The sequence below is a fragment of the Thamnophis elegans genome, chromosome 16 (assembly GCF_009769535.1).
Source record: "Thamnophis elegans isolate rThaEle1 chromosome 16, rThaEle1.pri, whole genome shotgun sequence".
NCBI lineage: Eukaryota > Metazoa > Chordata > Lepidosauria > Squamata > Colubridae > Thamnophis > Thamnophis elegans.
The window spans coordinates 13865162-13890772 of record NC_045556.1 but is presented as its reverse complement, the minus strand read 5'-3'; the positions used below and the strand labels follow the sequence as shown (position 1 = coordinate 13890772).

Below are 25611 nucleotides of genomic sequence, written 5' to 3'. Positions count from 1 at the left end.
CTCACCTCGGAAGGATGGAAGTTGCACTGGAGTTGCACTGGAGATGAGCATGTGGCTGTTGGAAAATTTCCCCTTCCCACAATTTGGTCATCTCCTCAAAGGCCTCCAATATAACTTTCCATTGCCCTGAAAAAGCCAGCTGCCATGTTGCTCATCAGGCCAGAAGATGCGATGAAATCTCCTTAATTTCACAAGATATAAATGGACTTAACCATAGCTTCTTCAATTGGGAAAATGTGATCATCCTAGATCAAGTCAAATCCAAAAACCCCAAGGAATTTCTGGAAGCCTGGTGCTCTGATAAATTAGCCAGCTATTTATCTAACCTATCTATCTATCTATCTATCTATCTATCTATCTATCTATCTATCTATCTATCTATCTATCTATCTACCTACCTACCTACCTACCTACCTACCTACCTACCTACCTACCTAATCTATCTGTCTAATCTATCTAACATCCATCATCCATCCATCCATCCATCCATCCATCTATTTATCTATCGCTCTGTGTGTGCGTGCGTGCGTGTGTGTGCATGTTTCAGCATAACTCTGGAACGCCTTGAGCAATTTCAACCAAACTTGGTAAACACATGACTTACTCTCTGGGAAAAAAATACTGTGGGGCAAGACAATCCTAACACTCCACGGGGTGTGTGTTCTGTTAATATACAGCCTGTTGTGCCGTAAAATGACTTCTACTGTACAGTGCAGTGGAGTTGCCATGGTAACAGCTTCACAGTACCCCACAAGGGGGCTCCCTCTGGTAAGGGGGAAAATTCAACATTAGAAATTATGTTTGGTCCGGACATTTTCCCCCTATAAATAAATACCCGGGCAACGCCGGGTTATCGGCTGGAAGACAAATAAAAACAATGGCAAAAATTTGCCTTAATGATCTTAAAGTGGAAATTAACATAGAACGAGGTGTGCCAGAAGATGATGAAATATCACCTGTCCTTTTCTCAGCCTGCCTTGAAGACGTATTTCTCAAACCAGACCAGGGAAAAAAAGATGGAATAGAAATCAATGGCACCTCTTTAAATCACTTTAGATTTGCAGATGATGTTAGATGAGCTACAAAGATACATTCAAGAGTGGCACGAAGCGGGAGAACCATTTGGCTCAAAAATAAACCCGAAAAGGAGCCGGGTTGTGTTTAATAAATTAACTAATGAAATAAAAAATGTTATATCTGGAGAAGAATTAGACATGGTAAAGGTAAGATTCCCCTCGTACATATGTGCTAGTTGTTCCTGACTCTAGGGGGCAGTGCTCATCTCCATTTCAAAGCCGAAGAGCCAGCACTGTCCAAAGACGTCTCCATGGTCATGTGGCCTGCATGACTAAATACCAAAGGGGCATGGAACGCTGTTATCTTCCTACCAAAGGTGGTCCCTGTTTTTTTACTTGCATTTTTACATGCTTTTGAACTGCTAGGTTGGCAGAAGCTGGGACAAGTAACGGGAGCTCACTCTGTTACGCAGCACTAGAGATTCAAACCGCCGAACTGCCAACCTTTCTGATCGACTAGCTCAGCGTCTTAGCCCCTGAGCCACCGCAGCCCATGTAGTGGACATGGTAGACCACTACATATACCTTGGCCAATGGATCTCAGTGGAAGATGATACAATAAAGGAAATTGAATGGCGTATTAAATGTGGTTGGCAGGCAAGCTAAGCATAATTTTCAAAACTAACCTCTGGCTTGAAGAAAAAAGTTTTCAATCAATGTCTGCTACCTGCTCTAACATATGCCAGTGAAACATGGACACTAACCTCACAATCAATCCAAAGGCTACGAGTGGCACAAAAAGCCATGGGATGACACCTGCTCAGCATTACAAGACAAAATAGAAAGATCCGCACTTGGATTAGAGAACAAACAAAACTATACAATAACAAGCGAATAAAAGAAAGTATCAATGTAAGAAACCTAAAACAAGATGGATCAACCACATCATCAAGTATGGTGGGCCCAACTGGCAAAAGAATGCTAGAGGACCATATAGGTTGGAAACATGCAGAAGAGGCCTTCATCCTGCAGTGGACAGACAATGGCTAAAATGATGATGATGATGATGATGATGATGATGATGATGATGATGATGATGATGATGATACAAATAGACATTAACATCTACAGACTATGCAAAAGAGTCAATCAACCAGCTAAAAGGGGAACAAAAGACCATGCACCTCTCCGCCAGCAATCAGCACCCAGATCAACAGTTATAAGTCAAGTCAACTTGTATGCTAAAAGGAAAGGCTAATCTTCCACTTTATGATTCATAAACACACCCACAGGCATATTTTACACACCTCCAAAGATAAATTTTGAAGACTAACATCACGCCAACAAACAAGTCAACAATACTCCAATCAAGAAACTTGAAAAGAAGCCAACAGTAAGCACCCCAATCAAAGAACCTCTAAGATCAACCCTATCAGCATTGACAGGGCAAACTGAATATAAACTGAGAGCAAATCACACTCTTTACTAGCACTGATGCAGTTACCTAGTTGGGTAATGAGATGTCTGCAAGGAAAGAAGCAAGCTCAGAGTGCACCAAGGAGCCCTCATGTTGCCTTGCCATAGCCAATGTCTCTGCAGCAGCAACAAAAGTTGTGTTCATCTCATAGTCCACATGCTGCCAGCTTTTGGCTGCCACACAGCAGCAAAGACCCTTTAAAGTTTCATTATTATCATTATTATTAATAAAGAAGCTGATTAAATAGTTTCACTCTCTTTCTGAAGAGGGCAAGAGAGTAGGGTGGCAGGCTGGCCGAGAGGGCATTGAGGTAGAGTGAGAAACCAAGCAAGTCATTACATATTAAATTAACCCAAGCAAGATGCAACAGCGGAAATCATAGCATTTGCTTTTGAAAAACTCCCTGTTCTCCTTGGAGGGAAGCAGAACAGTTCGTCCTATGTGTGTGTAACTAGAACTACTCCAGTCTCCATCCATCTGTGTGTACAAGGGGAACGGGTGTGAGCAGCTGTTTCTGCCCATCTTCCCTCAATAGACTTACAGTGCAGACATATAGAAGCTTTTTTGTTGAGCCATGGAATAGACGGGCCCTTTTTTTATAACTCTATAATGGGGATCATCCAGCTTTTTTTAAAAAAAAAAAGTATTCATGGCAACTGCGCACACATACACACCAACCTCTGTATATGAGAGTGAGCCTCATGGAGATTTCCCCTTTTTCTGCACAAAATGGACGGATTGTGTCTTCTTCAGATAACATGCCGTTGGGCTTTAAAGAAAGTCAAGGGGCAGCTCATGAGATTGCCATAGGCCATCTATCTTCAGATGGAACACCAGGCTATGCTCCAATGGGACTGGATGGCTTGGGGTTCAGTACACTGTGGGAACCTCGCCATGGTCTAAGAAGGAACAGGTGGAAGGTCATTAAAGAGAGATCCAACTTAGAACCAAGGAGAAGTTTCCTGACAGTGAGAACAATTAACCAGTGGAACGGCTTGCCTCCAGAAGTTGTGGATGCTCCATCACTGGAGATTTTCAAGGAGAGACTGGGCAGCCATTTGTGGTTGTATGGTATAGGCCTCCTGCTTGAGCAGGGAGTTGGACGGCATGATTTCCAAGGACCCATCCAACCCTATCATTCTATGTTCTATGGCTGGCTGGTCAAACTCATGGCCTGCAGGCCTGATGCATCACATGTTGACCACGTCCATACCTGGTTTAGAGAAGGGGTGAAAAGTCATGATATGTCACATGATGCCACCATGACGATGCAAGTTTGACACCCCTGTTCTATCTCAGCTTAATGTGTGAAATAGGTAATCTCGTTAAACATAATATTTGCTAGTCTTGATTTTATTTCAGTTTCCTGATGCTGGACTCTGTTTAAAGCTCTGATTGATTTCCTTGGAGCTTCTCTTCTGCTGACCTACATCTGCCTTCTGATTGAGTAGTCAACTAACAATGAGCTTAATTATCTGTCCTCACTTACTATCGGTGCAACAGGACATTTCCCCCCCCCCCTTCACCCGATGATTGGCACCAGAAGCATTGGAAAAGATACTTCTATGGCTGTATTTCCTCCACTAGCTGAAAAGTGATTAGCTTCAGATTCTGGGGAGTGAGGGAAAGGAAAATATGCACACGTCAGTAATGTAAAATGAAAAGAATAAGAGCAGCTGAGTCAAGGAGAGAACTTTGAGAAGAAAAGACATTTTCAGAGCACGTGTTGCCCTTTGGTAAATTTTAGGAATGACATTTAAAGAAATATGATATTACAGCTGAAATCCTATTGGCTCTAGTAAGCAGGCCACAACTAGTCTGATGCCTGAACATCACAGAAGACCACTTTCTACTTGTATAATTCCAGAGTTTATAGGTCAGTTATACAGTATACTCTCCCCTTATTAGAAAGGTTGCCAGGAAGGCAAACAACTTTTATGTAGGTTTTTTCCTCCAGGACTCAAACCTGGCTAGCATGCGTGCAGGGGCAAAATTCTGTGTTGCTGCAATGTCCACAAGAAAAAAAAATGGTTACAAAATTATAACTGTCAATTTGTGCCAATGTTTTGGAGATCTCTCTAGCAATTTTTTGAAAAATTATACTTACATACTTATCGGCTCTCTACTCACGTAAACTAGGGAGTGACTCTAATGGTTTGAGAACATGCATTTTCTTAACAGGGATGTTATTATCCACTATTAATGTCAGTACTATTTTAATATATTGTAAACAGTGCTGTCTATTGCTGGTCTATGACCGTAATAAAGTTATATTCTATTCTACTTGTAATCTTCCATGAAAAAGGCACCCAAAAGCATTTTCACAGAGGATAACAGAATAACAGAGTTGGAAGGGACTTTGGAGGTTTCTAGTCCAACCCTCTGCTTAGGCAGGAAACCCTATATCATTTCAGACAAATGATTGCCCAGTCTCTTCTTAAAAAACCTCCAGTGTTGAAATACCCGGAATCTCTGGAGGAATGAAATAGCCTGAGAAATATTTCTAGTAATACTGAATATGTCTAAATTATATGCTCACTGAACAATTTCTACAAATTGCTACTCTTTGGTTTAAGATGTCAGAGAAGGGTGTGACTTTATCTAAAACCTGATAAATGTGATGCCTTTCGAGGCTCATGGAAGAGCTAAAGTTGCCATAAAAACCAAGAAGTGGGAAAAGTGTCTGCAAGATGAGAGAAGCAGAGAGGTGTGAGATTTCTACAACAAAGGGGTCTTAGAAAGAAGCACCCAGGGGCAGGGCGCTTTGGGACCCACCCAAACCACAGCCCGGACTGGGGAAGCAGACAGAAGCTTCTTTGTGAATCAGCAAACCTTCGTGTTTGCCTCCCTGGTTAAGCTATGAAAAAGTGAAGTTGAGTTTTAATTCTAGGTGTGGCCATTTCGTTCATCTGTGGTCTTGTTTAAATGCAGATGTGACTCATTCCGCTCTTTACTCAGGAGCCTGTCCACTGGAAAATAATTTGTTCTTTTTTAAAAAAAAAAAACCTGAAATGAGAAGGTTGTTCCATTCACTTTCAGCCTTGTATAAAATGGTTCTTCTAAGCATCTCTATCAGTCAGTGGACATAACAACGGCCATCTTGTTTTTTGGGGAAATGGTAAAGTTCTCCCAGGTACTCAGCTCCCAGATAGATAAACTTCATCTCCCATAATTCTCGGCCATTTGGGGCAGCGTTAAAGACTCTGGAATTAAATTCTCCACAGACTCCACACATTCAGAGCAGGGTTGGGTTCCAGCAGGCACTACTGCTGGTTTGCTTGTGTGCGCACTCTGTGCGCCCTGGATGTGCATGCTTTGCATGCGCAAATGCAGTGCAATTAAAATTGTTCTGTGCATGCGCAGAACTGAAAAACAAGATGGCGGCACCCATAACGCTGCCCGGAGAACCTGTTTGGGGGCGTGGCAAGCCTGAGTCGCTCCAGGTTCCAGCAACCCAGGCCGCCAAAATGGTCCAAACTGGTAGGAACCCACCACTGATTCAGAGGTGTCCTACTTAAGAAAGGCTATTCAGGAAAAAAGATAGAGGCAATAGAACCAGATGCAGACTGCACTCTAGATAACAAATTAACCAAGTTACAAATAAACAGTGTTGTACCTTATGATTCTTGACGAAAGTATCTTGTCTTTCTACGTACACTGAGAGCATCTGCACCAAAGACAAATTCCTTGTGTGTCCAATCACACTTGGCCAATAAAGAATTCTATTCTACAAATAAACAAGTTTCAAGCATCAGAATTGTAGAGCTCAGTGCTTTATGATTACCTGTGTAGTTAATGGCTGAATTAGCCTGGATTTTGTGTTTTGTTAAGAGTGTACTTATTCAACATTAGTTAGCAATAGCAATAGCAATAGCAATAGCAGTTAGACTTATATACCGTTTCATAGGGCTTTCAGCCCTCTCTAAGCGGTTTACAGAGTCAGCATATCGCCCCCACAATCTGGGTCCTCATTTTACCCACCTCGGAAGGATGGAAGGCTGAGTCAACCTTGAGCCGGTGAGATTTGAACCGCTGAACTGCAGAACTAGCAGTCAGCTGAAGTGGCCTGCAGTACTGCACTCTACCCACTGCGCCACCTCGGCTCCATAACTCCATAGTTATGGAAAGGTTAGTGATATTGTAATGAATAATTCAAATATCAGAGTTATAGAGTTCAGTGATTTATAATTAATCTGTATCGTTCCTTTGTAGCAAGGGCAGGATGTCGTGTAGCAACTATTTTAACGATTAAACTTACATCGCCTTGCAACTTTTGTGTTTGCGTTGTGTTTGAATAAGAACCTACTCATTCAACGTTAGTTATGGAAAGATTGGTGGTATTGTACTGCAATGATATTCACACTGACTGGTACAGCTGTGTTTTTATTGTGTGCTTTCTGTAATGGCTGGGTTGCTGCTGTTTTTAAATTATTATTGCTTTTCACGTTGTTATTTTGCTTGCAATCATGTTCCCAACTGCTTAGAAGCTGAAATAACATGGAACAAAATGAATGGGAGTAGGGGTGATTTAATAATTTATGTTTTTTTAAAAAGAAGGTCTAATGAACATTTTGCAAAAGACTTAAGAATGTGCAGTTAACACTCCGGAAGGTCTAAAAGTTGGTGCAAATTGCGGTGGCCCACCTGGTTTTGTGCAGAAACCAGTGTGCATATATATCTCCTCTCCTGCAGGAGCTGCATTGGTTACCAATTTGCTTCTGTGTGCAATTCAAGGTGCTGGTTGTCACCTTTAAAGCCCTTAATGGCTTGGGACCAGTTTATCTGAGGGACCATCTCTTGCCTGTCACATTTACCCGACCCATCACAGCGGGGAGGCAAGGAATGTTGCATGTCCCATCCCCGAGGGAGATACAGCTGGTGGGACCCAGAAGAAGGGCCTTCCCCGTGGTGGCTCCCTCTTTCTGGAACCGCATTTTCCATAGTGTAGAATGGCCCCCACTTTAGCACTCTTCCGGAAGGCGCTGAAGATCTGGCTCTGTCAGTGGGCCTGGAGAACCCAGAGCAGGATGTAGGCCATTAAATGGCTTGAGTGATCTGCTGTTGCTGGGGGTGGGTGGTGATTTTATTATATTAATTTATTGGGGTCTTTTTATTAATTTTACTGCTTTAAATGAGGTTTTATACTTTGTAAGCTGCCTTGAGTCACCAGGGGCAAATAGGCGGCAATATAAATTCAATTATAAATAAAATAAATAATAAATACCGTAATTTTTGGAGTATAAGACACACCATTTTTCCTCAAAAAAGAGGCTGAAAATCTGGGTGTGTCTTTTACACTGAACACAGCACTTTTTTTGCCTCCCGAAACCCCACCCCCTTCACCAAAATGGCTGTGCATAGCCTTTAGGAGGCTTTCAGGGGGCTGGGGAGGGCAGAAATGAGCGAAAAATTGACCATTTTTGTTTGTTTTTGGCCCCCATCCCACCCCCCAGGAACACTCTACAAGCCTCCTAACAGCTATTCATGACTTTAAAAAAAAAAAAAAAACAGGCCATTTTTGGGAGGTCTGCAGACTGCAAAAACTTTTTAAAATTTTCCTCTTCAAAACCTTGGTGTGTCTTACACTCCAAAAACTATGGTATTTTTTTAAAAAAATGTCTCTCTTTTGCATATTTCTCTTTAAGACACAGAATGCAGGAGAAAACTCCCTAGGCTGATTTGGCTTCCCCAAGCTGCAAGTTAATTTATTAAGTGATTCTGGCGAGACTGGTGGCACTTTTCATGGCAATGCTTCATTCCCTGCCTTTCTTTTTTTTATCTCCTTCCCTCCCTGTTTTCTTCTGCAATTGAGTAGCTGACAGACCAGTAAGGAAGGATTTCCTTGAAATAATGGAGGCACCTGATGTTCTTTCCCTCCATGACCCAGAACAAATAGCTGTAAAGTTTCTCCGTTTTGACTTTTGTCATTTTTGTGCTCTCACTGTTTGATTGATTCCAAAAATGCCCAGGAGAGAATAGCAGCAAAACAAGAGAAGATTTTTTTTCCAATGTTCTCTTCCCCCACCCCTCCCACCAAAAAACACCAGTCTTAATCCAAAGTAATTATTTATTTCCTGGGCCCATGGATAGAAAGAGGCAAGACTGGCTGAAATACACTGAGTTCAGCAGACCTACACAAATTTTGACATGCTAAGTGGGACAAAAGTCCGAAAGTGTGTAAAAATGCTAGTAGAAAAATAGGGACCACCTTTGGTGGGATGGTCACAGCCTTCCGTGCACCTTTGGCATTTAGTTATGCCGGCCACATGACCACGGAGACGTCTTCGGACAGCGCTGGTTCTTTGGCTTTGAAACAGAGATGAGCACTGCCCCCTAGAGTTGGGAACGATTAGCACATATGTGTGAGGCAGTGGTGGGTTTTAAAATTTTTTAGAACCTCTTCTGTAGGTGTGGCCTGCTTTGTGGGAGTGGCTTTCTGGCCATGGGACTGGGTGGGAGTGTCTTGCCAGCCATGTGACTGGGTGGGCGTGGCCAACTTGTAAAATGTGGTGAAACTCACTTAACAACGCTCTTCCTTAGCAACCAAAATGTTGACTCAGAAACTCTGGCATTTGAAGCACGCAAGTCTTAAAGCTGTCAGGTTACAAGACCCTTGCACCCCTAACCCTTTAGAAAAAAAAACCCAGGTGTGTTCAAACTTGACAGCTTTAAGACTTGTGTACTTCAACTCCCAGAATTCCTCCTCTCGCTCTTCATCTTGATGATGTGCGGACGGGCAGAGGGAGGGAGCTGGAACTGGTTCTAAATGGCACTGTAGATTTGTGGAACCTCTTCTATAGAAGAAGTTAGAACTGGCAGGAACCCACCCCTGGTGTGAGGGGAACTTTTACCTTTAAGTGGGATGTAGAACATCAGGCATATGTAGGCAAACATTGGGGAAACACCACTAAATCTGCTTCTTAAATAACTCCTGTTCTTCTGGCTTTGTACAATACACCAAACTGTAAATTAACCTACTGAACTGGAGCTTTGTACAAAGCTCTAAGCAACAAGGTGAAGAAACCAAGTTTAAATCTGACTCGACATGCTATATCACTAGGAATGAACAAACTGTCTGATTTTGCACCATTTTGCTGCAAAATAAAAAGAAGGTGGCTTTTGTACATTTATCTTATCACAATATATAGCCAAAATGGGCCAACTTGCTGTGGGACAATTCAACAAAAAGAAACATTTCCCTACCTGAACCGGGAGGCTCTCACAACCGGGAGGCTCTCACAACAGTCACTCGTGCCCTTGTGACCTCTAGGCTGGAGTACTGCAATGTGCTCTACATGGGGCTGCCGTTGAAGAGTATTCGGTGACTTCAGCTTGTCCAGAATGCAGCCGCGCGAGCGATCGTGGGTGCGCCTCGTTTCACCCACGTAACACCTATCCTCCGCGAGCTGCACTGGCTGCCTGTTGATCTCCGGATTCGCTTCAAGGTGCTAATCGTCACCTACAAAGCCCTTCATGGTATTGGATCTGGATACTTGAGAGACCGCCTGCTGCCACCTCCACTAGACCAATAAGATCCCACAGACTAGGCCTCCTCCGAATTCCATCCGCCGGCCAGTGCCAACTGGTGACTACCCGGAGGAGAGCCTTCTCTGTGGCTGCTCCGACCCTGTGGAACGAACTCCCCGTGGAGATTCGTACCCTCACAACCCTCCAGGCCTTCCGCACAGCCCTTAAAACCTGGCTGTTCCGACAGGCTTGGGGCTAAAGACTTGCAGCCCCACTCCATATGGTATGATTGTTGTGTTTTTAGCTGTGTATGGTCTTTTTGTTCTGTAACTTTGTTTGTTTTCCCCCCCTCCCTTGAATTGTGAGCCGCCCTGAGTCCCCTCAGGGAAAAGGGCGGCATACAAATAAAGTATAAACTAAACTAAACTAAACTAAACATTTTCCTTATATGCAGTATAAGGAAAACTTGTACAAAATGTTTCATAGATGGCACTTTGCACTAGCAAGGTTGGCTTAAGTGTACAAAGAAAGGTCAGCCAAATGTTGGAAATGTAACCAGACACCAGGTTCATATTAGCATATGTGGTGGACATGTCCCAAAACTAAAAAATACTGTTGAAAATACATATCTGGTTGGGAACCCTACTGGAAAATGCGACAAAAAGACTGCATATTTGATTTTACATATACCGACCATGGCTAGGATGGTATTTGCACAACACTGGAAGAGTGAGGAGATCCCGTCAGACGAGAGGGCGATTCAGAAAATAATGGAATGTGCAGAAATGGACAGATTAACGCTTATTATCAAGGACAGAGAAGAAACTGAATATTTTTTTACATGGGATGTATTTTATCAATGGCTAGAGAAGTTAGGAAGGAGATATAAGAAGGGAAAATGTTACTTTGGAGAAAAGTTTATGATGATATTATGTATTATTGTAATTATCTTGATATATAGTTGTATTATAAATGTTATTGTAATGAATATGACAACAAATATGTGGACTATGAATTCTCAAATAAGTGTACCAAGTTCGCACACTTGTTTGATGGAGCTGAAAAGCGTTATAAATAAAATAAATAAAACATGTTTTTTTAAAGAAACGTTAAATTAATTTCCACAGGACTGTGGCCTATAATCATAAAAGAAAGATAAACTAACCCAGAAATACAACAGTTACAATCATTTCAATGAAAATGTGGTCACCAATAGAAAAGTAACTGAATGAAACAATACAGTTTTGAATTATCCCATGGCAAGTAGTTTTCCTAACTATTTGTATAAGGATTATTCTGTATGTTATTCATGTTGTCTTGCATTCTTGTATGGACTGCACCAGTAGAGGCTAAACCAGTTTCCTTGTATACATGATGTACAATGACAATAAAGGCTTTGAATTTGAATTTGTCCTGCAGCGAGATTGGCAAATTGTTCTGTGCTGAGTTAACTATGGCAAGTTGGTCCCAATGTGTTAGCCATGGTGAGTTGTCCTAGACCCACATATAGCAGGAGAGCAGTACATTCAGTTTGATATTCCAGCTATGGGCCTGCGTTGATTGGTGATTGATTGTGTGCCATCAATTAGATGTTGAATCCTAGAAGACATCTAAATAGATCTTCTCCAGGATGTTGTCCCTAAACTGACCCTGCAAGCCTTCCACTGGTGCACCAATCCACCTTGTGTCTACTTGGCCTCTTCCTGATTTTCATTCCATCTTTCTCAGCACTATAGATTAGAGCCTAGAAAGTTAGATCTTTGTATAATGCATCTCGCTTTGACTAATTCAATCTTGGTCATTTGTGCTGGATTAAATTGAGGATTAGTTTATTCTATAATCCATTTGTTTGTTTTCCTGCTGCGGTGGCACAGTGGTTAGAATGCGGTACTGCAGGCTACTTCTGCTGACTGCTGGCTACCTGCAATTTGGCAGTTTAAATCTCACCAGGCTCAAGGTGGACTCAGCCCTTCATCCTTCCAAGTCAGTAAAATGAGGACCCAGATTGTTAGGGGCCATAGGCTGATTCTGTAATCATTTAGAGTGGGCACTGTGATGTGGTATATAAGTCTAAGTGCTATTGCTATCAAGAAACCAATTGTGATGGATATAACAGGCTGGACAGGAAAAAAAATCCTTAATGGTAAAATGTTTGGAGAATTTCATTTGTCTTTGAAAAGATTCCATGAAATTGCTTCTACTTTCTCCCTTCTTCATTCCCCATCCGACCAGAACTAAATTGGAGAATTTTGAAAGATGATTTCTGCATCTTTTTATCGGCCCTTCCTAGAAATCCAATAATGTATGACTTGGTATATTAAGTACACTTTATTGCCTGGCTCAGCTTGACCCACTTTCTGTTCCTCTCCACTTATGCTCTTAAGCCAATTCTACTTTAATATCAACTTGTGCCTCATTAGATATCTGGATATGAAGCCAGCTGAGCTCCTGCATTTCGGTGTACTTGGTTTTTATAGTGCCATTTCAATTCACTGAAGAATTGCTGCAAGTATAGTTTGCACCATGTGTAAGCCAATTTCCTTGTTCAGATGCATCAGAAAACTGTGATTTAATAAACCTTAGCAGCTGCTAATTAGGAGGTGACAATGTCCAGTTTCCAGCTGTGACTAAACACCAATTTTGAGCAACTCCAGCTGGTCTGAACAATGGTAAGGGATGTGGAAATTCTAACTCATCAACATCTGGAAGGCTGAGCATTGTCACGTCTTCATTTAAATTCCGTATTGACTGGAATAGGCAGAGCATCCCAAATATTGAAATGCGGAGTATTTTTCTTCCTTGCCAGCTAGAGGAGGTGAAATCCTAAATGTGCCATTGTAATAAACCATTGCTCTCTGTCTGTGTGCTTGATATGGGCTGCTATACAGTCCTTGGTTATTGTTTTGTTCAGCCTACCAAAAATATTAATTCACTATCCTCTGTTTGTATTTCAGGAAAAACATGACCACTTTACTACTAGCGTTTGTATGTTTGCCTGTCATCGCTGCAGCCACCTCTGTGGAAATTTTAGGTATGTCGCATAACATTTACTAACATTTACTATGAAATGTAAAACAAAACAGAAGCAATTCGGTGCCTTTTCTGGGAAGTAATGGACAATGCCCTTGCAGTTTGTAAAAGTACTGCTCCTTTTTCTACATCAGGAGTGTCAAACTTGATTTCATTGAGGGCTGCATCAAGGTTGTGAGCCCATTGGGGTGGGCAGGCCTGGGGTGAGTGTGGCCAGGGTGGCCATGGCCAGCTCAACATCACTCATTGAGGCTCTGTTTTCAGCCATTATGGCCTCCTGCAGCCCTCTGCCAGCAAAAACAGAGCCTATGGAGGCAGCGTGTGGCCCACCCGTGCTCTGGTTTGGCCACGCCGGCCTCCTGCAGCCCTCTGCCAGTGAAAATGGAGCGGGGGGGGGCACATGCAACCTCCCTGGGCTCCGTTTTTATTGGCGGAGGGTTGCAGGATGCTGTCACAGCTGAAAATGTGGCCGTGTCAAGCTCCATTTTCGCTGGCAGAGGCACCATGGGCCAGTGGTGAAATTCAAATTGTTTTACTACTGGTTCTGTAGGCGTGGCTTCGTGGACATGGCAGGGGAAGGATACTGTAAAATCTCAATTCCTACCCCACTTTAGGGGAAAGTTATTGCAAAATCTCCATTCCCACCCCACTCTGGGGCCAGCCAGAGGTGGTATTTGCTGGTTCTCCAAAATACTCAAAATTTCAGCTACCGGCTCTTCAGAACCTTTCATAACCTGCTGAATTTCACTCCTGCTGTGGGCCGGTCCTTCACTGTTTCCAGGGCAGCTGGGCAGGCCAGATCTAAGCATCCCATGGACCTGATGTGGTTTGTGGGTCTTGAGTTTGACATCCCAGTTCTACATTCTAATTTGTCAGAGTTTTCACCTTCTGATATCGAACAGCTTCTAAAGCAAGAAGGAATGTCACATGACCTCCCACATGATGGCAGCTGCAATCGCCATCATCCTATACCAGTGTTTCTCAACCTTGGAGACTTGAAGTCCACAGGACTTGAAGTCTCCAAGGTTGAGAAACACTGTCCTATACTATTACCCTGTTTCCCTGAAAATAATACCTCCTGGGATAATAAGCCCAAGCGAGCTTTTGAGTGCATGCGCTAAAATAAGACCTCCCCTGAAAATAAGACCTCCCCAAAATATTGCAACACAGCAGCAGCAGCCATGAGGTGACCACCCTCGCCACCTCCTGTGCCTCAAAAATAATAAGACCTCCCAGAAATAAGCCCAAGTGCTTATTTCAGGGGTCAAAAGAAAATAAGACCCTGTCTTATTTTCGGTGAAACACAGTAAGCATAGTGGTTGAGTTTATGCAAGTCGTGGTTTAGCTATTATTGTACATCCAGAAGACTCATCTCTTCTGGCCTTGTCTAAAGAACACTCGGCATTTTACAGATGCACACATGGTAGAAACTGAAGAAGAAGGCTAAAATATTGTAGAGAAACAACAGCCAAAGTAACAATAAATGGGCTCAGTCCCCAAATGCTCTACAAAAGAGCTCTGTTTTAAGTTTTTTTGCAGAAGGCCGTTAGAGAGAGAGGGAGGGAGGGAGGGAGGGAGGGAGGGAGGGAGGGAGGGAGAGAGAGAGAGAGAGTGCCAAACTAATGTCAACCAGGAGGCCATTCCAAAGCGGCAGCACTGCCACAAAGAAGAGACTTCCCAGAATTGAGGAACCACAATTCTTTTCACCTCCTGGAAGCACCACAAGCTGCTTCTTCTGGAATAGTTCTGCTGCTCCAGCTGATTCTAACTGGAGAAAGCCGTCTTGGAAGCCACCAAGTGCCAAGCCATAGAGGGTTCTATTGATTGAAACCAGTACTTTAAATTGAACTTAGAGAAGCTTATTGGCAACTTGCGTAGGAGTTGTAGCACATACATCATGTGCTCCCAATGACATCAATTAGGGAATACAAAGGCTGCTGCAATCTGGACCCTCTGCAGCTTCCAAGTAGGTCTTTAAACAATCCCAAGTACAACATGCAAGAGAAGGCTAGTCGGCTAATGGGAAAGGCATGAGCCATTTTAGTGAAGTTCTTTCACCCCAGGTAGGGCCTTTGCTAGTGTACCAACCAAAGCCAAGCCAAGCCTCCATGGCCACAGTCTTCACCTTCTCTTTGAGAAGAAGTCCAAGAGGATCTTTAAGTTGCAGACTTGCTTCTTCATGGGTAGGAGCCCCCCGAAGCCTTCAAGAGGCTTCCTTAAAGGCTACAGAGGGCAAAAGATAACCCTACGAGCAAACCAGAAGTCACTTCTGGGTTCCTCATAGAGTTGTTTTTTGCTCTCCGGAGCCTTCAGGGAAGCCTCTGGAAGGCCCCTGAAGGCTCTGGAGGATGAAAAATGGCCCTACGCACAAGCCAGAAGTTTCGGTTTGCTTGTAGGGTTGATTTTTTCCCTCCAGAGTTCCGGTTTGCTCGTAGGGTCGTTTTTTTGCCCTATGGAGCCTTCAGGGAAGCCTTCTGAAGGCCCTTGAAGGCTCCGGAGGGCTAAAACCGCCCCTATGAGCAAACCGGAAGTCCATTCCTGAACTTCCAGTTTGCCCATAAGGCCAGTTTTTTTGTGCTCCGGAGGCTTCAGGGAAGCTCCTGAAGCCTCCGGAGGGCCTCCAGGGGTGGGGCAGGGAAGGCTGGTTTCGCCCTCCCCAGGGTCCTATAAAGCCTCTGGAGCCTGGGAAGGGTGAAAAAAGCACACTAAAAATGGAGGGGAGTGCTGGTCGTGTGCACATGCACGCTGGGGTCGTGTGCATAGCATTATGGGTGTGGCACACCCACGCATGACACGCCCCTCCGCGCCCCCCGCTTTTGGCACTCGAGCCACAAAAGTTTCGCCATCACTGGCCTAGGTGTTTGGGGCGGGAGGGGGAGTGACAAAATGTTTGTTGTGATCTTCTGTTTAATATTGCAACATACATTACGTCATTTTGGCCTCAGTCTGGCGAACACGGATACTTATAGTGTTCAAGGAAGTATTTTGCCTTAGTTTGCAAAAGTTGTATTTGTAAATGTTATTGTATTCCTTACATGAACAAATTAAATGCAATGTTTATATATAGAGAAATGCCTGGCAATTGTAATATTAAAGATTGAATTGCACCGGGGGGGGGGGGGGACCATACCGCCAACATTTAGAGTTGTGTCTAAGGGCTGGCCATGTTTGCCAATAAAAGGACACAGGCAGTTCTTCCATGGGGCCTGGTGTGGAAATGATTCTGCCTGTTTAATGAACAAGGGTGATTCTGCTGTACTGATATTTCACTCTTCTTTTCTCCTTTTCTTTTGGGGGTTAGTAGATCACAGTGGCACACTCAGTGTGAGCATACCTTTAAGTGCTCCTCTGCGGGTTTCCCTGGGAAGAACTTTGACCATTCCCTGCTACTTTATCGACACTTTGGGGCCGGTCACCACAGCTCCCAACACCCCACCAGTGTCCCCAAGGATCAAATGGAGCAAACTATCAGAAGGCAAAGAAGTTAGCCTTCTAGTGGCCATGGACGGGCAGGTCCGGATCAATAGTGCCTACAAGGAGTCTATCTCTCTACCCAATTATCCTTCCATACCAACTGATGCTACTCTGGAAATCAAGACACTCCGATCCAATGACACTGGGATCTACCGCTGTGAAGTCATTCATGGTATTGAGGATAGCCAGGACACTGTGGAGGTGAAAGTTAAAGGTGAGTGTTCTGACCTAGGCTTTCCCCAGCAACACGAAGCCGAGTCCTCATCCCGATAATCCCCTTTTATTTAATTTACAGTGAATTCCTCTCCAGCAAAGTCCCGGCCCACAGTCTTTCAAGATAGTTCACAATTACCGGCCATTATCAGGCTTGGAGAGTGGCCAGGCTGATATCTTTTAGACTCTGCAATACTTCTCAAGAATGCAGGAATGAACTAATTATCTCCTGCAAACTCCACTCGTCTTTCGCTCCTCTTTTATTTACTCTGGGAGGGGCCATTCACCATCTACCTGTGGCCTTACTCTCAAATCGACCCCTGTTCTTTAGTTGTTCCCTTCGTCTGGCAACTCTGCGCATGCGCACACTGGGAACAGGTTCCAGATGTTCATCTACCTCACTGATGTCTGACTCCAAAGGCAGCTGATAACTGTTGGATGGTCCTGGCCCCATCTCTGCCCCTGACACAGAGCCCTCGTCAGAGCCTTCCCCAGACTCTAGGATTGGCCCATGTTCTTCCCCAACCTCCTCACTGTCCAAATCTGCTGCCAGCTCTGTTGGCCGCTGGTGGACCACAACAGTGAAAAAGAAAATCTTCTTTACTGCTTTGGAGCCAAGTTTTGATTGGGACGTTTGCTACAATTTTCTCTTCCATTTTTATGAAGGGTCCTTGATGATCTCTGAGCTTGGTTATCTTGTTTGGGTAATGAAACATTTGCAAGAAAACAACCAAGCTCAGAGAGCACCAAGGACCTCTCATTTCATCCCTGGGCTACAAATATTCTTCTTTATTGGTACCTCTATTTTTATTCTTACTGGTCCTCATTTATTTTGATGAAAGTATATGTTTAATTATGAATCAGAAGGCTAAATTGTATGTCAGAAAATATGAACTAGTGTCATTTAGATTGCTCTGGGTGAACGTGTAAAAGTTGGCAATAGTTATGTGTTGTGCTTTAGTGATAATAAAAGGACTACAGATGAGCTTCAGGAAAAAACGTACAATATTCTCTGATCCAGCATGATAAAATATTCTGCTAAGAAGCCTGAATGGATGGGTGGGAATGAGATAGTACACAGAACAATGAGTTATACAGAGATCTAAGTATGATCAATTTCTTAGATCTCTGCATTGAGTCTGTTTACACTGAACATGTATTCGTTTGTATGTGTCAAAGAAGCAAACATAAATCTAAAAGCATTACTAATGTACTGTTTATGATGAAGGTTAGAAGGTTATACCTTTTGTTTGGCAAGATTCTGTCTATTGGGTGTAAGGATTGGATTCAATTGGATCTGACTCTCTCATCTCTTGCCTTGGCCCTGACATCAAATTTAAGTATAACCTTCTAAGCTACTAGAAACAACCTGAAAGATTCTAGAGTGTAATTACCCTGAAGTTCTTTCCCCTCCCGCGTCCATCTTGGGATTGCACATTCCCTTGATCTGGGTCTCTATCTGGGAATAGTCTGTTTTGGCAAACTCCACCCTCTCTGCTACTACATATTATATTGATATTGATGAGTCCAAAAGGGATTAGCATAACGACACCATAGGCACAGACAAAGGAGAAAGTGATTGCTTTCAGTATAAATGGCATGAAATTTCAGTGTGTTTCATTTCCTTTGACTTCGGAGGTCACCATGCTCTTTGGGTGAAATGATGTCATTGAGCGAAGCCAGAAATATTCATCCTTTTTTTTTTTTGTGGGGTGTTAAATGTCAAACTTGATGTGGAAATGAAGATCACATTTTTCTCATAGGAAGATGGCAGGGCCCATTTTTCTCATAGGAAGATGGCATTGACCCATTTTTATTCAAAAATGGTTTTACATTTTGTCATTGACCTCTGTGGATAGGAATGGCTCAAACTACAAGCACACATCATACAAAGTTTGGCTTCTTTGGTGGGGGGGAGTAGCATCTTGTAGATACTCAACCGTTTCATTAAGCTGGGCATCAAAATATTGCAGCAATCCAGAAAGTGGATAAGTTCAGCAGCCAAGTGAAGCCTGTGGTGTGAACTAAACCAATGTGTTTTCCAGGGATCGTGTTCCATTACAGAGCCATCTCTACTCGCTACACGTTGAACTTTGAGAAGGCAAAGCAGGCATGCATCCAGAACAGCGCAGTCATTGCAACTCCTGAGCAGCTCCAGGCTGCCTATGATGATGGCTTTGACCAATGCGATGCTGGCTGGTTGTCTGATCAAACTGTCAGGTAAGCAATAGCGGGGGGGGGGGCGTTGTATTCCATTTCTCACAACACATCCATCAGGCATGAAGAATTGGGACCACACATTAATTTCCAGTTAAGATGATGTATGGCTCATGTCGATACACAAGAATCTAGTCAACAAACAGTCATCACTAAATTGACACTAGACAGAGTCAGTGGAATTCAAGAGGGGTTGGATTTCGACCATTTGTGGGAATGTAATGACTCTAGGCTGATTCCATTCTTGACTCCACCACCTGGCTCTTCCTGCCCTTCTCGTACACCATCTGGGTAAACTAGAATACATTTCCATCTTCCCCAGCCAGGGTGGTCAGTATGGAGAAGTAGGGATACAGTATATGCAAACACAGGGATTAATAATGTTGAAATATCAAGTGCTGCTGTAGAGAAGGGGTAGGAAATTATATGACTTGACTAACTCCCTCCTGTCCATTTGATGAGAACTGAAGGTTTTATAACAGGTGAAGAATCGGGTTTCTCTCTCCACACAATTCTGCTGGCCTGGATAGTATTAGTAGAAATTCAGGAAAGAAAAATAAAAATTGCAAGTGTCAGTGAACTACTTCTCCCACCATCCCTCACAGATTGGTCTGCTTGCTGTGAGTAGTAGCTAAGTGACTTCCAGAAGGTTAGGTTTTGTATAACTCTGCTGCAAGGCAGAGATGGGCAACTCAAGGCCTCATCCCTGAGATTTACACCTCCAGAATCCAGTTGTCATGGTTTCCTATCAGTTAAAGATAAGGTACATTGAGCTACAGTAAAAGCCCTAGAAGAGGCTTAACCAAGTTGGGGGGGAAACCCAAAACAACTGAACAGAACAAAATAACCAAGTTGGAAGGAAATCTGAAGGTCTTCTAGTCCAACCCCCTGCCTAGGCAGGAAACCCTATCCCATTTCAGACAAGTGGTCATCCGACATCTTCTTAAAAACTTCTAGTGTTGGAGCATTCACAACTTCTGGAGGCAAGTTGTTCCACTGATTAATTGTTCTGTCAGGAAAGTTCTAGGTTGCTTTTCTCCTTGATTAGTTTCCACCCATTGCTTCTTGTCCTACCCTCAGGTGCTTTGGAGAATAGCTTGACTCCCTCTTCTTTGTGTCAACCCCTGAGATGTTGGAACCCTGCTATCATGTCACCCCTATTCCTTTTTTTCATTAAATAAGATATACCCAATTCCAGCAACTATTTTAGCCTCCAGTTCCCTAATCATCTTTGTTGCTCTTCTCTGCATTCTTTCTAGAGTCTCAACATCTTTTTTACATCATGGCAACTGAAAACTAAAAGTCTCTCTCTCTCTCTCAAATAAATTTTAAAAAATCTGATCCTACAAATATGACTCAATCATCATGGCCCTAGGCGCCTTGACATGCTACATACAGCACCTGGCAGTGAAAATATCCCCCATTTGTGAAATTGTCCCTCTGAGTCATAATCCCAATTCTTTCTGTTTCTCTGAAGAGGCACAGAAAACAATCACAGCTTGTAATTCCATGTTTTTTTTTAAAAAAAAGACAGAAACGTTGCTATCAGAGCTTGGAACAGGAGTTTCCCTGAGGGAGAAATTTCTTACTTTTATGAGCAAAAAATTACGGGATGGACAATTTAAAGAAAGAAAATGAAACTTGAAAACAAAAGAAGCCAAAAAACTGAGCTGTGGAACTCATTTGTCCAAAAAGTGGAGGGTCTTCATGTTAGTTTTCCAATTAGAATGGAATGAATAGAATAAAATAGAATAACAGAGTTGGAAGGGACCTTGGAGGTCTTCTAGTCCAACCTCCTGCTTAGGCAGGAAACCCTACTCTACTTCAGACAAATGGTTATCCAACATCTTCTTAAAAACTTCCAGTGTTGGAGGATTCACAACTTCTGGAGGCAAGTTGTTCCACTGATTAATTGTTCTAACTGCCAGGAAATTTCTCCTTGGTTCTAAGTTGCTTCTCTCCTTGCTTAGTTTCCACCCATTGCTTCTTGTTCTACCCTGAGGTAGAAGAATAGCTTGACTCCCTCTTCTTTCTGGCAGCCCCTGAGATATTGGAACACTGCTATCATGTCACACCCTAGTCCTTATTTTCTTTAAACTAAACCAGGGGCTGGCAACCTTAAACATTCAAAGAGTCACAAAGATCCTAACTGGAAGCCCCCTGTTCAATTCTGGAGCCGACCGAAAGTCCAGTTCCTCCACCATAGAGTCTCCTCCTAGCACGGCACCCTTTTTCCTCTACCTGACCTAACCAAAAGCCGTATCAATTGTGGAGCTGATTGGAGACAGGGAGCTGCAGCAGAGGGATGAAAGAGCCACATGTGGCTGTAGAGCCATGGGTTGCTGACCTTTGAACTAGGCATACCCATTAATTAATGCTATCATTCCAAATGCTCCTTCAGTCTCAATCATTTTTTTTAATTTTTCTGGAAATTATTTATATCTCGGAATATACTATTTCATTTCTCTGTCCTCTCCCTGTGAAAATAAATTTTCCTCTCCCTAACTCTTTTATTAAACTAGATACCCAATGCACCACCCTCGGGAAGGTTGTTATGGTGACAAGGATGACTTTCCTGGAGTGAGAACATATGGTGTTCGAGATACAGATGAGACCTATGATGTCTATTGTTATGCACAGGAAATGGAAGGTAATGGTTTCTTTTTATACTCAGCACACTGATGTTCTATTCTTCAGCTAGAAGGCCTTAATGATAGCTTCTGCAGGGTTTAAAACATTGCTCAATGATTTGAGCAGCAAAATAAACACATTGATTGGATGTACTTTTAGATGCTTTTTAGGGTTGTGTGCCTTTCTCAACCCAACTTGTACAACGATTATTAAATGGGAGTTCTTGTCATCTAAAATATTGGGAATATCCACAATATTCAGGAAGGGTACTGTGGATATTTTAATCAGCACAATTAAAGGCAACAGCAGAAGAGGAAATGTTGATGGTCAATCAATGTGAGGACCACTTGAAGCAGTTGCAGAGCAGCTGTTAAGATCAACCAGTTTGATCCACCAACAAAGCAAAGATTTGTCTTGTTCTTCTTTGTCCATTCCCCTTATCCATCCACAGGTAGCTATTCAAGAGCTCCCTAGAATCAAGAGTTCCACAGAATTTATTGAATTCGAAACTAGAGTCACATCTTATCTAGATAATAATGATATCAAAACCTAATTTCTGGATGACTTCTCCAAAGGGCGATATGGTTTACCTCCAGAAGTTGTGGGTGCTCCAATTCTGGAGTTTTTCAAGAAGATGTTAGACAGCCATTTGTCCAAAATGCCATAGGGTTTCCTGCCTGAGCAGGATTAGAAGACCTCCAAGGTCCCTTCCAAGTCTGTTATTCTATTCTTTGGGTGGGGGAGAACAGCGAGTTTTTTGAAGGAACTGACCTCCCTTTTCTGAATTCCAAAATTATTTTGGAAAATGAGCTACCTCTAACGTGAAAGTAAATATTCTTTAATAAGTGTTTGAGGTCTGTTGATATCAACTAGTTATTACAAGTAAATCTGTACTATAATAACTGTACCATCAACACCAACGCTATTCAGAACATTTTCTAGATTTATCAAAACTCTTATTTTCTTACTTTTTAAAACCCTGTACTCAAGAATCTGAAAATAGCAGATTTGGTACTCTGCTTCTCAATTTAATCCTCTCAGCAACCCATGGAGATATATTATGCTGAGAGAAAAATTGGTCAAAATTGTAGGGGGTGGCTGATGGGCTTTATAGTTTAATATTCTGGATTTATCTTTAGGATTGAATGAAATAGGTTGAATTTGCAGGTAGCACACTTGGGGAGGAGGGAGCAATTTTCAGACTATTCCCAGGGAGACATAATTCTCTTCTACGATGTAGCATCTGAGTAGTTAATGAAAATGTATTATAAGTGAAAGAAGGAACAAGCTGAGGAGGGAAAATCTTAAGAGAAAATGACAGGGGACACCTGTTATTCTTTTCAAATGGATCCAACAGGGAACAACCTCAATCGTTATCCACATTTTTCATTGTGGCCCTGACTGACAAAAATGGGTGGGGTTGCCTTAAGATGATAGGAGCTGTAATTTTTCCAAGGTCCAGTTCTTCAGAAATCAAGAGTTCCAATTTATTTATTTATTTAGCATATGACAAATACATGGACTTACACTGTGTTTCCCCGAAAATAAGACAGGGTCTTATTTTCTTTTGACCCCTGAAATAAGAACTTGGCCTTATTTCGGTCAGGTCTTATTATTTTTGAGGTGCAGGAGACCCCTTAAGCTCGGCCTGTGGCCTACAGACCAGCTGATCCATGAAGTTCTGTTTCTGGCGCATTCTTGCCAGCCCTAATGTCACTGGGCTCCCACTCTTTCTGCCGCCGCCACTAAGAGAAGGGGCACTGTAGCTAAGGTTTGTGGGAGTGACCTCTATGAAGCCATTCCGTGTGGATGGCAGGTACAAGTGGGGTGTGTGGGGCATGCTCCCCCCCAGCTAAATGGCAGGGACTAGCTGTGCATGCGTTTAAATATTTTAGGGGAAGGATCATTTTTTTGGGAGGGATTATTTTAGCGCATGCATACAAAAGCCCAATTGGGTTTATTATCCAGGGAGGTCTTATTTTGGAGGAAACAGGATAGTAGTTCCAATGCTAATGTCCAGTCCATCCAGCCATTCAAGGGCAGGATGGTCTATGTTGAAAAAATCAGACATTGGGTTGCTGTAAGCTCCTTTGTTGTTGTTTGGGATTGACAAGGCCCATTTTGTTTACCCATTGCCATGTATTTAGAGAGCCAGATGTTCTACAAAGATGTCATCCTGCCAACTGTCGTTAATTTCCAATTAGTACGACTCCCAATGGTTGCTAGTAATTTGGTTCACACTTCCTTGCTATCCAGGGTATACCATGAGGAGGGGAACTAGCATCACACCCCAAGAGTTCCAATTTCTATTAGGTCCATTCTCAGAAACGTGTTTTCTAATCCATTTCCCCCTCCAACCGGTTTTCCTTCTGGACTCTTCGGTCCCTGCATATAAGCAAAGATAATGTTCTGACCTAGGCTTCCTCAAATCACAAGGCAGATTCCTGGTCCTGACAAAAATCCCTTTTATTAAACGAATGTGAATTCCTCTCATTCACATTCAGCAAAGGCCTGGTTAACAGTCTTTCAAAGGTGACGTTATGACCACAGACCTCATCTAGCTTGGAAAGCTGCCATGTAAATATTTTACAAATGCAGTGCTGTGCAAGGAAAGACTTGGCACAGAGTCTCTGGGATTCATGGACAAATCTTCACACTCCTGAAACGAATAAATGAATGAATTGTTTCCTGCAAAACCCTTTTGCTCCTCTTTTATTTCCTATGGGAGGGGCCATTCACCGTCCACCTGTGGCTTTACTCCCAAGTTGACCCTGATTTCTTAGGTGTTTTTTTCTTCTGGCAGTTCTGTGTATGCACACATTGGGAACAGGCTCCAGCTGTTCCTCTGCCTCACTGCTGTTTAGCTCCAAAGGCAGCTGAGAACTGCCAGATGGCCTTGGCCCCACCTCTTCCTCCGACACAGAGCCCTCGTCCAAGCCTTTCCCAGCCTCCAGGATTGGCCCATGTTCCTCCCCAACCTCCTCACTCTCTGACTCTGCTGCCAGCTCCACTGGCCACTGGCAGGCCACAACAGATAATGGATAGAAAAGTCTAATGAAGCTTCTCAGTAGATGGAAAGGGCACCATTGGGCAGCTCATCAGTAGCAATAATTGTGCATTGTGTTTGCAGGCAAAGTCTTCTATGCCACCTCGCCTGAGAAGTTCACCTTTTCAGAAGCAGCAGAGAAATGCCATAGTCTCGGGGCACGTTTGGCAACCACAGGAGAGTTATATCTGGCCTGGAAGGATGGGATGGATGTTTGCAGTGCTGGCTGGCTGGCAGACCGCAGTGTCCGGTATCCCATCAACAAACCAAGTCCCATCTGTGGTGGCAACCTGGTGGGCGTACGTACGGTGTATCTTTACGTCAATCAGACCGGGTATCCTTACCCTCATTCCCGCTACGATGCCATTTGCTACACTGGTGAGTAGAAACAGAAAGAGGCATTGAGCCTTTTTTTCTCCCATTCTGTCTCCATTTTGGCAGTTTTCCCCCCCCCTATATTTCATGTTACCTTCTGCTCCCCACTTTCTTTAAAAACACACACACACAGATGTGCATTTCTCTTCCTCTGAAATATGTATTTGTGTGTCAACGTCTTTCCAAAACACACAGCCTTATAAGTTTTCTTTTCTTTCATCTACAAAACTACACGCATCATTTAGGAGATTTAGAGAATCATCTTTCTGCTCTCATTGTGAGAAGTTCAAATTTTGTCCATTAAAAAAAAACAGTTCAAACAAATGTGTCCAGCATCACTTTCGCTAGAATTACCATATCAAAGCGGTTCAAAATGCATGTGTTTCGCCAATTTACCCTAGGAAGATCAAGTTCCACTGACTTTTGTAGGATAATTCTAGAAGAGAAACTGTGGCTAAACATATACATTGCTGTAGGCCATGGTTTGTTTGAACTGAACATTGTGAAATGAGACAATGGTCGGTGAAGATTATGCTAAGCCATAAACCATGATTACAAGCTGTAACGATTGGAATCACACACAGCCCTCAATCAAAGCTGAATAAATCATATCAGGGATTAGTGCAATGTGTGATCCCCATCTGGGATCAGAATTAAAGTGCTAG

The 25611-nt window shown here is 42.9% G+C and overlaps 1 protein-coding gene across 1 annotated transcript in view; it reads left to right on the top strand.

Moving 5' to 3' along the window:
• Positions 1-12921: 12921 nt before the first annotated feature.
• The window catches only part of ACAN (aggrecan), a 60635-nt gene continuing 47945 nt past the window's right edge, over positions 12922-25611 (top strand). Inside the window, exons 1-5 of the mRNA XM_032233151.1 lie at positions 12922-12991; positions 16295-16678; positions 18723-18897; positions 21417-21544; positions 24656-24949. Of these exons, the coding sequence (XP_032089042.1) occupies positions 12922-12991; positions 16295-16678; positions 18723-18897; positions 21417-21544; positions 24656-24949 (1051 nt within the window). The remainder of the gene's footprint in view (positions 12992-16294; positions 16679-18722; positions 18898-21416; positions 21545-24655; positions 24950-25611) is intronic.